The 17,923-nt window shown below is 40.2% G+C and overlaps 1 protein-coding gene across 1 annotated transcript in view; it reads left to right on the top strand.

The window, feature by feature from the left end:
* The first annotated feature begins 11,297 nt into the window (after positions 1 to 11,297).
* LOC109916137 (cyclic nucleotide-gated channel rod photoreceptor subunit alpha-like) overlaps positions 11,298 to 17,923 on the top strand; it is a 36,266-nt gene continuing 29,640 nt past the window's right edge. The window contains exon 1 of the mRNA XM_048599775.1: positions 11,298 to 11,408. Within this exon, the coding sequence (XP_048455732.1) occupies positions 11,298 to 11,408 (111 nt within the window). The remainder of the gene's footprint in view (positions 11,409 to 17,923) is intronic.

Here is a 17,923-nt window from a genome sequence, read left to right as displayed (position 1 = left end):
GAAGAAATGGGGAGGGGGAAGGGAGCGCAGAAATTAATAGAGAGAGAAGGGGTGGGGCTGGGGAAGGTAGCTGGGATGGTGATAGGTGAGTGCAGGTAGGCAGTGGTGGGGATTGGTCAGTAACCAGAGGGTTGCACCTACCTATCACCATCCCATCTACCTTCCCCAGCCCCACCCCTCCTCTCTGTATTTATTTCAGAGCTCCCTTCCCCTTCCCCCATTTCTTAAGAAGGGTCCTGACCCGAAACGTCAGCTTTCCTGCTCCTCTGATGCTGCCTGGCCTGCTGTGTTCCTCCAGCTCCACACTGTGTTTTCTCTGCCTGCAGCATCAGCAGCTCTTGCTATCTCTGAGTGAGTTACTACTTGGAATTCCTCATTTATATAGAGATTGACAAATTTCCTGCTTCTTTCTTTAAAGTACCTTAAAGCCATAATTGTATATGAAGAGACATTGCTAATGCAGTGATTCATTTTTATAAATATAATGTAATAGCTGGGGTTATGAGAGGGATGCAATGAAATGCACAGCACTTATTGAAAAAGAGAAGAAAGAGCTTCCCCTACTGGTTGTGTAACAAAGTGTACAGTTGCATTGAACCTTTCAAGTTGCTTTCTTTTATTCATTAATGGGATGTGGCATCACTTGCTAGGCTCGAATTTGTTGTTTATCCCTAATTGCTTCTTGAGCTGAGGTGCTTGCTAGGGCCATGGGTCAGGGGTCACATGTAGGCCAGACCAGCCAAGGATGACCAATTTCCTTCCCTAAAGGGAAATTAGAGATCGGATTGGTTTTTACGACAATGATAACATGGTCACTATTGGAGAAGCTTTTGAATTTATCATTTTTTTTATTGAATTCAAATTTCACCATCTTCCTGGAAGGATTTGAACCCATGCTCCCAGACCTTTAGACTGGGTCTTTGGATTACTAGTCTATTATCATTACAACTACACCATGCCTCCCCACATGTTATTTGTTCAACTTTTTAGAGATAATTGTAGCAAATATTACATTATATTATCTTGTACAACATGTTGTGTTGATTTATGATTGAGATCTATACATATTAAGTACTTGAGGTTTACAATGATAAACTCTCAAATAATTGAGTTTTTTTTTAGAATGCCAAAGCCGGTTAAGTCCATTTAGAGGAACAGCCATGATGATGTTGAATGGCAGAACAAACTCAATGGGTTGTATTGGTTTACTCCTGCGTCTATTTCCTATGTTTTTAACATACACCATACCTCTCTACTCCAATGGAAAGGAAATTTAGCCAAGCTGTATGACAGCCAATTCAAAACTACTTGTTTGCAACCTAGTTAGTGATATTTTTTGCAGTGTCATTGTATCAATGGGATAATATGCTTAGTTTGAAGTTGGAGGACCAAAGCATTGTTCTCTGAGATTTAAGCTTTTACAAAATATAGACAACCTAAGTTTCTTGAGTAGATTTGTAGCTTGGGCTGTGGGTGTTGAGGTTGGTTCACTCGCCCAGTTAGTTCATTGTTCCCAGACATTTCATTACCCTGCTGGGTAACATCATCAGTGCAGCCTCCAATGAAGCGCTGTTGTATTTTCCCGCCTGGTATTTAAACTCTGGGGTCCATTGGAGTTGATTACCTCATTTCCGGTTTTTCTTCACAGTGGTGTACAAAAAGGGTGTAATTCAACCCACTTTAGACGGAACCAATGTGATATACAAGATCCCGTGCAAAGACTGCGACAAGCATTACATTGGACAGACAGGAAGGAAAATGGCCTCAAGAATACATGAACACCAACTAGCAACAAAAAGACAATGACCTGTACTCGCTCGCATGCCAGCACCAGTCATACCTGAAGATGAAGTGTCAACCTGGTGAAGCTATCAAATAGGCCTACTTGCATGCCAAGGAGAGAGAATTAGCAGAAAGTGATAGACAGAGCTAAGCAATCCCACAACCAGCGGATCAGATCTAAGCTCTGCAGTCCTGCCACATCCAGTCATGACTGGTGATGGACAGTTAAACAACTCACTGGAGGAGGAGGCTCCACAAATATCCCCATCCTCAATGATGGAAGAGCCCAGCACAACAGTGCAAAAGAGAAGGCTGAAGCATTCGCAGCAATCTTCAGCCAGAAGTGCCAAGTGGCTGATCCATCTCGGCCTCCTCCAGTGGTCCCCAGCATTACAGATACTAGTCTTCAACCAATTTGATTCACTCCACATGATATCAAGAAACAGTTGGAGACACTGGATACTGCAAAGACTATGGGCCCTGACAACATTCTGGCAATAGTACTGAAGACTTGTGCTCCAGAACTTGCCGCTCCCCTAGCCAAGCTGTTCCAGTACAGTTACAGCACTGGTATCTATCTGGCAATGTGGAAAATTGCTGAAATATGTCCTGTACACAAATTCAACCCAGCCAATTCCTGCTCCACCAGTCTACTCTCAATCATCAGTAAAGTGATGGAAGGTGTCATCAACAGTGCTATCAAGCAGCACCTGCTCAATGAGGCCCAGTTTGGGTTCTGCCAGGGCCATTTGGCTCCTGACCTCAATATAGCCTTGGTTCAAACATGGACAAAAGAGCTGAATTCCAGAGGTGGGATGAGTGACAGCCTTTGATATCAAGGCTGCATTTGGCCAAGTGTGGCATCAAGGAGCCCTAGCAAAATTGGAATCAATGGATATTGGGGCAAACTCTCTGGTGGTTGGAGTCATACCTGATACATAGGAAAATGGTCAAGGTTGTTGGAGGTCAATCAGCTCAGCTCCAGGACATCTTTGCAGGAGTTCCTCAGGGTATTGTCCTCGGCCTAACCATCTTCAGCTGCTTCATCAATGACCTTCCCTCCATCATATGGTCAGAAGTGGGGATGTTCGCCAATGATTGCACAATGTTCAGCACCATTTGTAAGTCCTCAGATACTGAAGCAGTCCGTGTTTAAATGCAACAAGATCTGGACTAGATCCAGGCTTGGGCTGACTAGTGGCAAGTGACATTCATGCCACACCAATTCCAGGCTATCACCAATAAGAGATAATCTAACTACCATCCCCTGACATTCAATGGTGTTGCTATCACTGAATCTCCCACTATCAACATCCTGGGGTTATCATTGACCAGACACTCAACTGGACTCCCCACATTAACAGAGTGGCTACGACAGCAGGCCAGAAGATAGGAATATTGCGGCGAGTAACTCACCCCCTGACTCCTCAAAGCCTGTCCACCATCTACAAAGCACAAGTCAGCAGTGTGATGGAATACTCCCCACTTGCCTGGATGAGTGCAGCCCCAACAGCACTCCAGCAACTTAACACCATCCAGGACAAAGCAGCCCAGTTGATTGGCAGTGCATCCACAAGCATCCACTCCCTCCACCACTGATGCTCGGTAGCAGCAGTGTATACCATCTACAAGATGCACTGCAGAAATTCACCAAATACCCTCAGACTGCACCTTCCAAACCCACAACCACTTCAATGATGAAGGACCAGGGCAGCATATATATGGGAACACCACCACCTCCAAGTTCCCCTGCAAGCCACTCACCATCCTGACTTGGAAATATATTGCCGTTCTTTCACTGTCACTGCGTCAAAATCCTGGAGCTTTCTCCCTAAGAGCATTGTGGGTCAACCCACAGCAGGTGGACTGCAGTGGTTCAAGAAGACAGCTCACCACCACTTTCTCAAGGGCAACTAGGGATGGGCAAGAAATGCTGGTCAGCCAGCGATGCTCACATCCCACAAATGAATAGAAAAAAAATAACTGATTCTTCATTTTTGGAGGCCCAATATAACAAATATGCATAATATACTGAATTATAGAATTATTATGGTGCAGAAGGAGTCTATTTCATCCATTGTTCCTAGTTATCTAGTACCAATCTCTCCTCTTATCCCCAGATCCCTGAGCACCATTTCTATCCAAATTATCATCCAATGCCATCTTGAATGCCTCAGTTGAAGTTGCCTCCACTACATTTGGCTGTGAATTCCTTATCCTACTATTCACATCACTCTTGTTTCATTTACACATTTCTTTCAATCTGTGCCCTCTTTTTCTTTTCTCTTTTTTTATAAGCAGGTCTGCCATTTAAGAAGATAATAGATTACTAATGCACTGTTCAACTCCAATTATTACAGTGAGGCCCTCACTGTCCCTCATTGTTCTGTTTTCCATACATAGAACAGATTTCTTTGCTTACTTAGCTACACTATTTGAACATTAAACAATATTTTTGTTATTTTTGTTAATTCATTATGGTCATCCTAACAGTCAGTTCTAAACTGTAACATTTCTCCAAATCAGTCCCCGTCTCACCATTAGATTGAAGGCATCATCATCATCGGGGATTTGGTAGATGTCTTTTTGAAAGGATATCCTAACCACAGCTATATTAAATATTGCACATGAGGTGTCATATATTTTCACCAATGAGACAGTAGAAGCTTGTCAAATTTATTTTCGGCACAATTGTTTTAATAAATTTCCAGGATTTTTGCCATATATCTCTGAGGAACAGCACACTCTGTGTATGAATAATCAAGAGCTCAGCTGATACAACAAACCTGTAGGATTTCAAGACCAAGTAGTGACATTCCATCTGGCAGCCTTCCTTCTTCCTGATCATCATCTGCCCTCCCTCACTGCTTCCCCCATGCTGCCATCTTTCCTTGGGTTGATGCTAAGAAGACTTTTAACTCATCTTGTCCTGATATAACCAGTGAACTGTCTCAGGGCTGGTGCCCACAGCCTTCCAGCAAATGATGAAGTCCAAGGTCTACATTTGTGCCTCTGGTTCTCATTCTAGTTCAGCTTACCATCTGTTTAACCCAATCTGAATTTCCATCTCACTGTAACCGTGGAATGAAAAGACAATGTTATAGGCTCAGAAGAAAGTGTGAAGCTTTTCTGAGAGTTTTTTTTATTCTTTCACAGGATGAGGGCGTCACTGCCAGCAGCATTTATTGCCCAGAGGGCAGTTAAGAGTCACCCATATTGCTGTGGGTCTGGAGTCAAATGTAGGCCAGATCAGTTAAGGATGGCAGTTTCCTTCCCTAAAGGGCATTAGTGAACCAGATGGATTTTTCCTGACAATCAACAATGCATTCATGGCCATCATTAGATTCTTAATTCCAGATTATTTTTATTGAATTCAAATTCCACCATCTGCTGTGGCGGGATTCAAACCTAGGTCCCCAGAACACTATCTGGGTCTCTGGATTAACAGTCCAGCAATAATACCACTAGGCCATCACCTCCCCACTGGATACACTGGATACATCCTCTGCTAATATTGGCAATGAATTACTCTGATCAGTTAACTCTTGCTCCATAACAGCAGTCAGCTCATCTGTGAAATTTACAATAGTGTGCCACATGGCCTGCAAGGTGATAAGTGCCTGATACTTTCCTTCATTCTTATGAATTATCGTTCTTTTCATATCTATTCTTCTGCGGATGAATCAGCGTATCTACAATCGACCTAACAAATGTCTGTTTACTTCAACAAAGATCAGCAGCCCTCTAGTGTGAGTATTAAAAATCAAATAGATGGAAAAATTCTTTAGCGTTTGACATCTCTGTGCCAAAACTGAACTGACCACAATAGACATACATGATCTATAGACTGCGGATGACTGCCGTGTTGCCGACTACTTTGTACTAGATCTTACAAGCATGGTCTGCTGTCAACACCTGAATCAGCGTGGTGTCCACAGGAATTCCCAGCAGTGCCACAAGAATTTCAATGACCTTCTCCACTCTGTTCAGGTAATTGACACCATTTTCTCTCTGCTATCAAATTCACTCTATCTTAGCTACTGCAACCCTCTCCCAGCAAAGTTCACGGTTTACCACTCTTGTTGTTTGAAACATTTTCCCTCACTCATGCACTCAATCCCCCACCCTACTAATCCTACATGGCCTCTGCATCTTCTACTCAATGACTTGGAACACCCACCTGAACCAGCCCTAATGCTGTGCCAGACATTTTCATTTCACTGAATCCTTCATTCCAGAAGTAATCAGCTGCAATAAGGTGGAAAAGCCAAGATAGATGGTGATATTTGGCTCCTCACCCTCTACAAGGTGAAGATCCTGACCCTGACCGCCTTGGGTGACCAAATGACCGTGCCATATCCCTGGACTGATATGGGAGGCTTCTCTTGTCTTGCTGTGCCAGAACCTCCTGACTAAAGGGGTTTTTCTTTGACTTAAGTGAGGACTACTCCCCTTAGTCTATGAGCCATGGCCATTTGATCAAAGCACATGCATTATGTTTACTTTGTAACCACGTGTGTTTTCCACCTGGCATGTGATGCATGTATGAGATTGACAAAGCACAGTGCCATTCTGCATCATAGTCACCCCCTTGAATGATCACTGCTGACAAGCTGAAACAAACACAGAATGCTGGAGAAACTCAGCACGTTCAGCAGCATCCGTGCAGAGCGAAACATAGTTAGCATTTTGAGTCTGGTATGTACTTCAGAACCGTGACAAGCTGCCTTGGCTTGGATCTGCACTAAAATGCAAGTTAATGTAGAAGTACTGCGAGCCTATTAGCACTGGCTGAGGGGGCAAAACACAAAAAGGTAAGACAAGGGAAGGCAAAGCAAGGACGATGTGAGCATCAAAGTAGGTACGAGTTGAGTGGGTGCTAAAACATTGAGTGAGGATCTCTGAGGTATGACCTGGTCCAAATCCATTAGATGGGTACCTGGCCCTGGGCGCAAAGTATCGTTGCAGCAGCACTGCATTGATAGGTGTCAATGCAGTCCAAAGTACAGCATCAATGTTGTACTATATGCACTACTCCAGATGTGGTCTCACCAATGCCTTGTATAACTGCAACAACACTTTCCTACTTTTACACTCAATTTCTTTAACAATAAATGCCAAAATTCCATTTGATATCCTTACTACCTGCTGTACCTGCGTACTAAATTTCTGTGACTTACGTACGTGGACACTCGGATCCCTCTGCATTAAAGCATTTGAAGTTTCCCTCCTGTTAAAAAGTAAGTTGCCTTTTTACTCTTCAAAAATGTATAAATTCATAAACTCCATCCACCAAATCCACCTAATGGGGAGGCAATGGCCTATTGGTATTATCACTGGACTGTTAATCTAGAGACCTAGGTAATGTTTTGGGGACCTGGGTTCAAATCCTGCCAGGGCAAATGGTGGAATTTGAATTCAATAAGTATCTGGAATTAAGAGTCTAGTTATGACCATGAATCCATTGCCAATTGTCAGAAAAACCCATCTGGTTCACTAATGTCCTTTAGGGAAGGAAACTGCCAACCTTGGTCTGGCCTACATGAGACTCCAGACCCACAGCAATGTGGTTGACTCTTAACTGCCCTCTGGGCAATTAGGGATGGGCAATAAATGCTGGCCTAGCCAGCGATGCCCTCATCCCCTGAATGAATGAAGAGAAAAAAAATTTGACCTATTCCCCTAACTTATCGTATCCATTGTAAGTTTCTTTATTTCTTCATTGCAACTTCCATCTATTTTAATGTCTTCTGATAATTTGACTATGGTGCATTCTATCCCTCCATCGAAGTCATTAATATAGATTGTAAATAGTGTGTCCAAAGAAAGCATAGAATGGTCATCGGTTGTAATACTGTTGCTTCCAATGTCCAACTCATTCTCTTCTGAAGCATTGTTTCTTGTGGATAGATCAGTGAGCTATGGGTCTTGAAACTTACACTGTATATATATTATACCTAAAAATAACATGAAATCAATCCATTTCTCTAATCACTGGCTATTTGGGTTTACTCCTCATGATATGTTGGGAGTACCAAGACTAATTATTACATACCAGCAGTCAGCAATGGGATAACAGATGCCCATTGTGTGCTGAGGAATAGTTTGGGTGTGGGAGAAGATATTAACTGTGTAGTGACACTGGGAAAATAGGTTTGGTTTACCAGAACCAGTGGTGCCTGTGCGTCAAGAGATTGGAGTCATAATTTTCTTTTGCTTTTGATTTTGGTTTCCCCTTCAGTGTTTATTCAGCTACAGCACGGTCTAAGTGTCTCCACCTGTGTTATAGGGTAGCAACTTTAACTTGTAGCAAAATCAAGGGTCTTATAATCTTAGCTCATAGGCTATGTACATGCTTCCAACTACTTCTGCATCACCAGCCACATTAAAGGTATCATAGACCTCTTCATATTTTTAATTCTTTTTTTTGTGGGATCTGGGTGTCACTGGCTGGCCAGCATTTATTGCTCATCCTTAGTTGTCCTTGAGAAGGTGGTGGTGAACTGCCTTCTTGAACCACTGCAGTTAGCCTGCTGTGGGATGACCCATGATGCTAATAGGGAGGGAATTCCAGAATACTGATCAAGCGACAGGGAAGGAACGGTGATATTTCCAAGTCAGGATGGTGAGTTGCTTGCAGGGGAACTTGAAGGTGGCGGTGTTCTCATGTATCTGCTGCCCTTGTCCTTCGAGATGAAGGTGGTCATGAGTTTGGAAGGTGCTATCTGAGGGTCTTTGGTGAATTTCTACAGTGCATCTTGTAGATGGTACACACTGCTGCTACTGGGCATCAGTGGTGGAGGGAGTGGACACTTGTGGATGTAGTGCCAATCAAGTGTGTTACTTCGTCTTGGATGGTGTCAAGCTTCTTGACTGTTGTTGGGGCTGGCAAGTGGAGAGTAGACCATCACACTCCTGACTTGTGCCTTTTAGATGATGGCCAGGCTTTGGGGAGTTAGGGGGTGAGTTACTCGTTGCAGTATTCCTAGCCTTTGTCTTGCTCTTATAGCCACTGTGTTTATGTGGCAAGTCATAGAGTCATAGAGCACAGAAACAGTCTCTCCAGTCCAACTAGTCCATGTTGAACATATTCCCAAACTAAACTAGTTGTACTTGCCTGCTCGTGGCCCATATCCGTCCAAAGCTTTCCTATTCATGTACTTAGTTAGTAAGAACTACAGATGCTGAAGTCAGCGATAACACAGTGTGGAGCTGGAGGAACACAGCAGGCCAGGCAGCATCAGAGGAGCAGGAAAGTTGAAGAAGGGTCCTGACCTGAAACGTCAACTTTCCTGCTTCTCTGATGCTGCCTGGCTTGCTGTGTTCCTCCAGCTTCACACTGTGTTATCTATTCATGTACTTATCCAGATGTCTTTTAAAGATGGTAATTCTAGTTGAGTTTCTGGTTAATGGTAACCCCCAGGATGTTAATAGTGGGGGATTTGGTGACAGTGATACCATTGAATGTCAAGGGGTGGTTGGTTAGATTGTCTGTTGTGGCTGATGGTCATAGCTTGCCATTCCTGTGGCATGAATGTTACTTGCCACTTGTAAGCCCCTTTGAACATGGACTGAGATAGTGTCTGAGGAGTTGCGAATAGTGCTGGACATTGTGGAATCATTGGTGAACATTTCCACTTTTGACCTTATAATGGAGGTCAGGTCATTGATGAAGCAGCTGAAGATGGTTGGGCCTAGGACACTACCTGAGGAGCTCTTGTAGAAATGTCCTGGAGCTGAGATGACTGACCTCCAACAACCACCACCACCTTCCTATGTGTCAGGTATGACTCCAACCAGTGAAGAGCTTGCCCCCGAAACCCATTGATCCCGTTTTGCAGAGCTCCTTGATGCCACACCCCAGTCGAATGCAGTGTTGATGTCAAGGGCTGTCACTCTCTCCTCACCTCTGGAATTAAGCTCTTTCATCAATGTTTGAGCCAGGGCTGTATTGACATCAGGAGCTGAGTGGCCCTGGCAGAACCCAAACTGGGCATCGCAGAGCAAGTTATTGCTGAGAAGGTGCTGCTTGATAGCACTGTTGACAACATCTTCCATCATTTTACTGGTAATTGAGAGTAGACTGATGGGATGGGAACTGGCTGGGTTGGATTTGTCCTGCTTTTTATGTACAAGATATAACTGAACAATTTTCCATGTTATCACTTAGATGCCAGTGTTGTAACTGTACTGGAAGGGAGCAGTATATTTTGGAGCATAAGTTTTCAGTACTATTGCCAGAATGTTGTTATGGCCCATAGCATTTGCAGTATCTAGTGTCTCCAATTGTTTCTTGTTATTCTGAGGAGTGAATCGAATTGGCTGAAGACTGGTATCTGTAATGCTGGGGACAAATGGAGGAGGCTGAGATGGATCATCCACTTGGCACTTCTAGCTGAAAACTGCTGTGTATGCTTCAGCCTTAAGTTTTGCACTGATGTGCTGGCTCTTCCATAATTGAGGATATTTGTGGAGCCTCCTCCTCCAGTGAGGTGTTTAACTGTCCATCACTAGTCATAACTGGATGTGGCAGGACTGCAGAGCTTAGATCTGATCCATAGATTGTAGGATTGCTTAGCTCTTTCTATCACTTGCTGCTAATTCTCTCTCTTTGGCATGCAAGTAGGCCTGTTTCTTAGCTTCACCAGGTTGACACTTCATCTTCAGGTATGCCTGGTGCTGGCATGCCATCCTGCATTCTCCATTGAACCAAGGTTGATCCCCTGGCTTGATAGTAATGGTTGAGTGGGGGATATGTTGGACCATGAGGATGCAGATCGTGTTAGAGTACAATCCTGCTGCTATTGATGGCCCACAGTGCCTCATGGAAGCCCATCCTTGAGTTGCTAGATCAGTTTGAAGCTTTTCCCTTTTTAGCACGGTGATAGTGCCACACAACATGATGGAGGTTATTCTCAATGTGAAGGCGGGACCTTGTTTTGACAAGGACTTGTGGCAGTCACTCTTACCAATACTGTCATAGACAGCCAATAACATACATCCAATAATATAGAGAATGGGTGCCAGAGACAATTTATGATATTACATTCCCACCATTGTCTTATCTGCCTTTATTTCTTGTGCTTCAACTGACTGCATGCAATCTATTTTTAAAATTATACACTGATTAGTGCTTACAGATGTGTTGGTTCTAATAGGATTTGGGAGAATTACACAAAGCTGACCAAGCAGCATTTGATATGAGATTAAACCCAGCCTAGTAAAAGAAAAATCCCATTGCAACATTACCCATTGCTCAAGGTTACCCAATTGAAGAAATGTGTAACTGAACTTTACATGTGACGGCGTAAACAAAAATAAGTCAGAATAGATACAAGGCTGATTCATTATTACTGTCAGCAGATATCTGAACAATTAGTGAAAGGAATGTTGCAATAATGATGTGTAACTGTGGGCTTAGTTGCAGCAGCAGGCAATTCTGGGAGATTTATGTAAAATTACCTATGGCAAAATTAATTTCATTTGTAAATGTAGTTGATTTTTAGAGGATAAACATGAACAATGAAGGTTACAACATTGTGCTTAATGTATCTTCTGGTCCCATTCTCGTATTCACTGCTAGTAAACGTATTTTGTATCAGCTGTGGGCTAATAACATTAATCAGGTACAAATGAACTCTATTGCAGAAATTGTGCTCTCAAGAATATTGGGGTTCATCATGCAATTCCTTGAACAGAGGATATATTGCTCTGGTGGATCTGACACTATCATAGCAATTGAGAAGATGTGAGATGAAATACAAGCAAAATAGATAGGGAAGCGGAAAATAATTATTTTAATAATAATCTCTCACTAACTCTCACTCTTCTCTTTCTCTCTCTCTCTCTCTCTCTCTCTCTCTCTCTCTCTCTCCACCTAGCCCTGTTGATATACCTTATTTTGGGGCTGGCAATCTATGTTTTGTCAATCATCTGTCTAAACCCTCTTGGCAACAGACATGATGCAAGGGTGAACTTTTCCCCCTTGCCCACTTTATCTGAGGGTTCGTTAAACATTCTGACTAACAACAAAAACTTCTTATTTTTCCAAACAATAACGACAGTAGGGTAGTGTGGAGCTCAATAAATCTCTGTCGGTTATAACCTCAGTGATTCTTTTCCTTTGTTCACATATACTTGAGATCTGTTTATATTTGTAGAAAGCTAGTGATGCTCTGCACAGAAAATACTAAATATGGCATACTAAAAAAAATTCCAAGTTTTAAAAGAGGACCACAGTTTCCAACTTCACCACCATTTGTAAGTTGTATCTCCAAGTCACACCATACTGACTTACAACCATGTCATCATCCCTTCAATGTTGCAGGGAAAAATTCTTGGAACTCATGTCCCTAACAACACCTATGTGTGTACCTAAAGGACATGTTCATGAGGTAGCTCACCACCATCTTCTCAAGGGCAATTGGGGATGGGTAGTAATTGTGGACCTAGCCAGAAACAACCACATGCCATCAATGAATAAAGTAATTTTTTTTATACAAATTTGACTGCTGCCTTCAAATAACTCTAATTATACCCTCAGATCTTTCTCTGTTCTGCATGCCCTTTAATGTTTTACCATTAGGTTTATATTCTTTCTTCCAGACTTTGTTATGACACAGTTGTATCCATTAAATTTCTACCATGTATCTTCCTATTTCATTCATTTTTCCATGTTCTCCTCACTTCTGTTATTACCCTTTATTCAGTACCACAGATTAAAGGCTTAATATTTATCAGAAAAACATTCAATTTGAATAAAATTGTATATTCTTGATGTGAATCCTGGCTTTATGTCACACATTTTTATCTCAAAATAATGATAAATAAAACTGTTATAATATGTAGAATCATATAGTGTAATTTATTTAACTTCAAACATTTTGATGAATTTTGCCATGGAAATGTTTAAAGTAGATTTGGACTTTTCAGAATCGACTTTGTGCAGATATGAACATTTGACAAAGTTTGAATTGTTAATTACATTGAATAAAATAAAGTGTTAGAATATTTGAAACAGCCCCAGCATCCTGATTTTGGTTTAAATGTTTTTTTAATGCTGCTGTGCTGGCCAATATTTAACCCAAAAACAGCATCACCAAAACTAAGTATACTTTTTTTAAAAGAACAAAGAACTGCAGATGCTGGAAATCTGAACCAGAAACAGAAATTGCTGGAAAAACTCAAGAGACCCAGAGACATTTACTGTTTCACCCTCCACTGATGTTGCCAGACATGCTGAGTTTTTCCAGCAATTTTTATTTTGTATCAATAATATTATCTTAGTGTTGGATCTTCTTTGACATACATTAACTGCCATTATTCCCTACGTTACAAATGTGACTAGATTGCAGCTAAATCTTCCACTGTTACTGGAAAAAGTTTCAAATGTACCTGCATTTGATATTGGTTTCCCTAACCCTATTTTTGATTTTTATTGGGACTGATATCATTTAACTTCATCCACGCACTGGAAAATTAAAATCAAGATCAATGTTGTGATTGGTGATGCTAATATAAGAAGAGGAGATTAAGTCATAATGTACAGTATTATAGTGAGTGGGCTGGCTCTGGTAATCACCCGAGATGGTTCCAATTATTTCAAGGTGGTAAGCGGAGGAGATGTTTTGAAGTTATAGGTCTGCAGATTTGCTAATCTTTCATTGTAACTGCAGATAATTGCTTAGATTTTCTGTTATCATTCACATAATGTGTGAATTTTCAATCTTGACTTGGCTGAGGATTGTTGCTGCAGTCGAATGAAGATAGTGCCTTCCATATACTGTTGACAACCTAGTTTTTTACGTGGATCTAAATTAAATGTAGACTATTTGTGGGAGTCCAGGACTTGCATCAAGTGGTCCATTCCACTGTGGTAAGCTTCTCTTAACTCTGTATCAAATGGGTGTGTTGCGGATATTGTGTTCTTGAGTAATTTTATGTCTATTTGTTGAATATAATGGTTTGGACATATTTTACACAATGGCTGTTATTCAGCACAGTGATGCCTAATTGATTAATGTCTGAACTCTTTTCCATTTCATGTTAGAGAGACATAAGATTAACTTATCGTTATTTTGCTCAGTCATTGATTTTCAATGTGATACACTGCTCAGTTGTTCCATGTAATCTTCAAGGGTCTCTCAGAGCAACGTTTCGGGTTAAATGACATCCAAACATTTGCCACTGATAGAATGAAAGCAGTTTAGTACTTATATTAATTATACACTGTGTATAATTAAATGATGTAGTTCTATTTTCATTGAATGGAAAGCAGTATTGTGTCATCAACTAAAACTGAACAGAAAGTGAAAGGGAGGATATTCTAATATTCATTTTGCAAAGATTATTTTAGGAAAGCTGTAATTATTCTAAGTGCCTCACTACTTCACATATTTATTATCAGACAGATATGGATTTTTTTAAAAATGGGATTGAACAGGAAGGGCAAATTTTTTTTACAGAGGATGGTAAATTAATTTAATATATCTGGAAAATTAGACATTAGGTAAATATGGAGCATAATCCTTGCCCGAGAGTACGTTATCTCCATCTTCATACCTTGTTCCATTCTTTGATAACTTTTGGGCCAATTTTTATTTTCTTGCTCTGATAGTATTAGAGCCTGCTGCTTTGTGCTCCAGCATTAATTAGTTAATAAATTAAAATGTTGACAAATCAATTTTCCCATTAATTCAGGAATAAGGACAATTATATTTATGTTGCTATGCATGCACTCTGCATTGGGAATTACTCAGACTTGCCTGGGAAAAAAAATGAGCAACATAATTTTCTCAAATGGGAGGAAAAGAGTTAAGTGGAGAGTGGATTGATTTGGTCTTTTCTGTTAATTATTTGGGGTAAATAAAGCTCAAAGTGGCAATGTGAAAGTGCACCTGGTCCATTGGGAGTAAAAGTCCTTTTGTGTCCATTATTTTGAGTTGCTTTCATACACTTCCTAGTGGCTGTAAAGTACTGAGAATAAACCTACTGGCAATTTTTAAATTAACAACTTACCGTTGTACCGAGTGCCGTTGACTTGGATGGGAAATGTAAAGTGGTGCAGTATAGGACATTTTGGACAGACTAGACAGAGATGCGTTTTGGAGCAGAATAGAGTTTATTCTGGATCTATTTCTCACCATACCTGACTAGAATATTTGTTGCTGACAGTGAATGATAAATATGGAAAACAATTTAATTTCTTAAAACTGACGTTTCTCACTTTGAAGATCATAAACAACACAAAAAAGGCAAATAAATTACACTAATAATGCTGGCCATCTCCGGTATTGTAATTAAAATACAATTGTTTTGATATCTTATTCTAGGTTTGAGTTTTTATGAATATCTGGCCATACCTAGCATTTAAGAGACTAATATGAAAACAATTCAAGATGAACAACTAAGAGAATTTGAATCAGTTAGATTAACTTCATGGATTATGTCAATGCACAAACTTCTGAAAGATTTAAGTAACACAGTGCTCAGACTAACACTAGGAAGTTGTGGTTTTATTATCTCATTATTCGTGTTTATTTGATGCCTTTCTCATAGAAGTGGAATTTAGCAATAAATCTGTTTTCCTCTCCATCTGGATACAGATGATTATGAAAAGTACCAGAGGTTTAATAGGATTAGTGAATTCTTATGTCTTTGTAGTGTTACTAAATGTTCAACAATATATCCATCCACGGTTAATTAATTTCCAATGCTTCTAGACCTACACCCGGGCTAGATAAGGACTGCTGTAGTTGGTAAACCGATCATTACATTGTGCAATTTGCGATTTTAAGAGTTAACACAGAACGGCAAGTCCAAGTTTTTATTGTCACATTGCATTAGTTGTTACGGATGGTAATAAGAGGCACTTATCAAAGTAGATTGCCATTGAAATGACCTGGTTCTCAATGTGAAGATTAGGAGGATGATACCGAGTGTTAAGTGTATCTGTGTTGTTACTTGGTCATGTAATTCTCACCTGTTTGAAGGGGTCATATATACAAACTTGCAAACTAAAAGCCAACAAATAGATGTTTCAAAAATTCTTAACTAAGGTTAAAAGCAGGAGGGCAAAAAGCTCGCTGCTGCTGTGGCACAATCTGACTTGTGGGGGCAGGAGGAGCACCCACAGAAAGCGGATGCAGTGAATAATTGTGTTCCAGTGTAACTTAAAAGAACTTAAAAGAGAGACAATCAATAAGAAATATAAAAAGCAAAGTAAGTCCTCAAAACCTTTAATTAGGATCAAAAGCTTCATAACCCATCCCATAGCTTTTGCCCATACTGAAGAGGGTAATGGCTGAAAGGTAACGGGCAACAATGAAGAGGAAGTAACCCTAAGGCACAAGGAATTTTCACAAATGTGTGTTTATTATTTAACATATTTGTAAAGAAATCAAATCTGTCTTTAAAATGGACACAAGGAATCTTTATATAATGGCTCTCAAAAGCCACATGACTTCTCTTGTGGATTCATCTACAGTCAAAGCAAACAATCAGACTGTGTTATCTACACAGTCAATCATAAAGAATCGTTAAATAATTCAAGAATTCCAGGGTGCCCACTCTACCCAAAAAGGTATGAAGACTCAAACTAGGGGACAGAAGGGATATCACAAGGAATTCCAACAAAATTGACTTCACTTTGTGGAGCAATAATCCATTAAAATTAACATTTAGCTAGTTTGTTTGATTGTGATAAAAGCCAGAGAAGAACACCCCGTGAGAGGGAGACATCTAGAAACAGCAATAAAGACTGAAAATGATAGAGTAACTCATCAGTTCTGGCAGCATCAGTGGAAAGAGAAAAAGATTTATTGACTTGAGTCCAAAATGTGTTCTGAAGAAGAATCTTGGACTCAAAATGTTAATTCTGTTTATCTCTTCACACATTTTGCCAAATGTGTAGCATTTTTGTATTTTATTTCCAAATGACTCCTCTTCGTTGTCATCCCTAATTTCCCTTGAGAAGATGCTTGTGAGCCACCTTCTTGAATGATTGCAGTTTCTGCTGTGCAGGGACATCGCCAGTGCTTTTGGAAAGGGTGTTCCAGGTTGACCATTATGTAACTGTCAGTAAGTATCCAACTTCTGAACTTAGAAAGAAGTGAAGGTCATTGATAAAGAGCTGAAGTTGGATGGGCCAAGGACACACCTGAGAAAATCCTGTCGAGTTGTCCTGAGACTGAAATAGTTAAAATCAATAACTTCAAAAGAAGAGACCAGCCAAACTGAAAATTATTAAAGGTACATTAAAGAGATATATGCTTCTGGACAAACTCAATTCTTCTCATTTTTAAACATTAATATTTTCCATTGGTCTGATTTATTTTCAACATGTTTTTTAAAAAATTGTATGCTTTTTACATTTTCGTGTCAACCTGATCGATTATAGACACATTTCCTTTCACTATTAAATCTGATGCAAGGTTAATTAATGATATATACTGAAATAGTCCACAATTGCATAAATAAAATGTTCATTGTGTTCTGCATACTGATTGAGGAAATAATGAGATAGACAATTACCCAGGTTTGATATTTGGAAAGACTATCTTATTAATAGGCACTTTTTCAATTGCTATTCAAGACATATGTTTTTGGAGACATAGAAGCAATAAGAACATTCTATAAACAAATGCTATAATTGAATTTCCGATTAAATTGTTCCTGTTTGTCACAGGAACAGAAGTAATTTAAAAATAAAACTCTCCAATTAGAACACAGACAGAAACTTCCAATTCCCTAAATGACATGGATATTGGTGAGCCAATTTGGAAAACCAGGAAGGCAAAGCTGGCAACTCAATGGGTCTTATGTGGGAAATATCAGAAACAAAGCAACTCCTTAGTAATGTGATCAGTGAACAGTCGTGTGAATAACTGATGACCATTATCTTTCATACACTGGAACACAGAGGTCTCCAACAAGGAGGGCAATGGAATGCCTCGTTTATATAGTAGAATGTTTTCAGCTATAGGCTACACAAACCATGTGGCACACATGCAGGAGGACATTGCAACTGTAGTAGGAACAATGACATGTACCTTTTCCCTAAATGACCCAAGAATGGCAACATTACATGTAAGAAAATGACAGTGCAAAGTCTGAGGGAAACAGATTCAGGATCTTGTGCAGC

This window comes from Rhincodon typus, chromosome 1, assembly GCF_021869965.1.
Source record: "Rhincodon typus isolate 14 chromosome 1, sRhiTyp1.1, whole genome shotgun sequence".
NCBI lineage: Eukaryota > Metazoa > Chordata > Chondrichthyes > Orectolobiformes > Rhincodontidae > Rhincodon > Rhincodon typus.
Note: the sequence above shows the minus strand (reverse complement) of the source record. Positions and strands in the feature narration are given on the sequence as shown.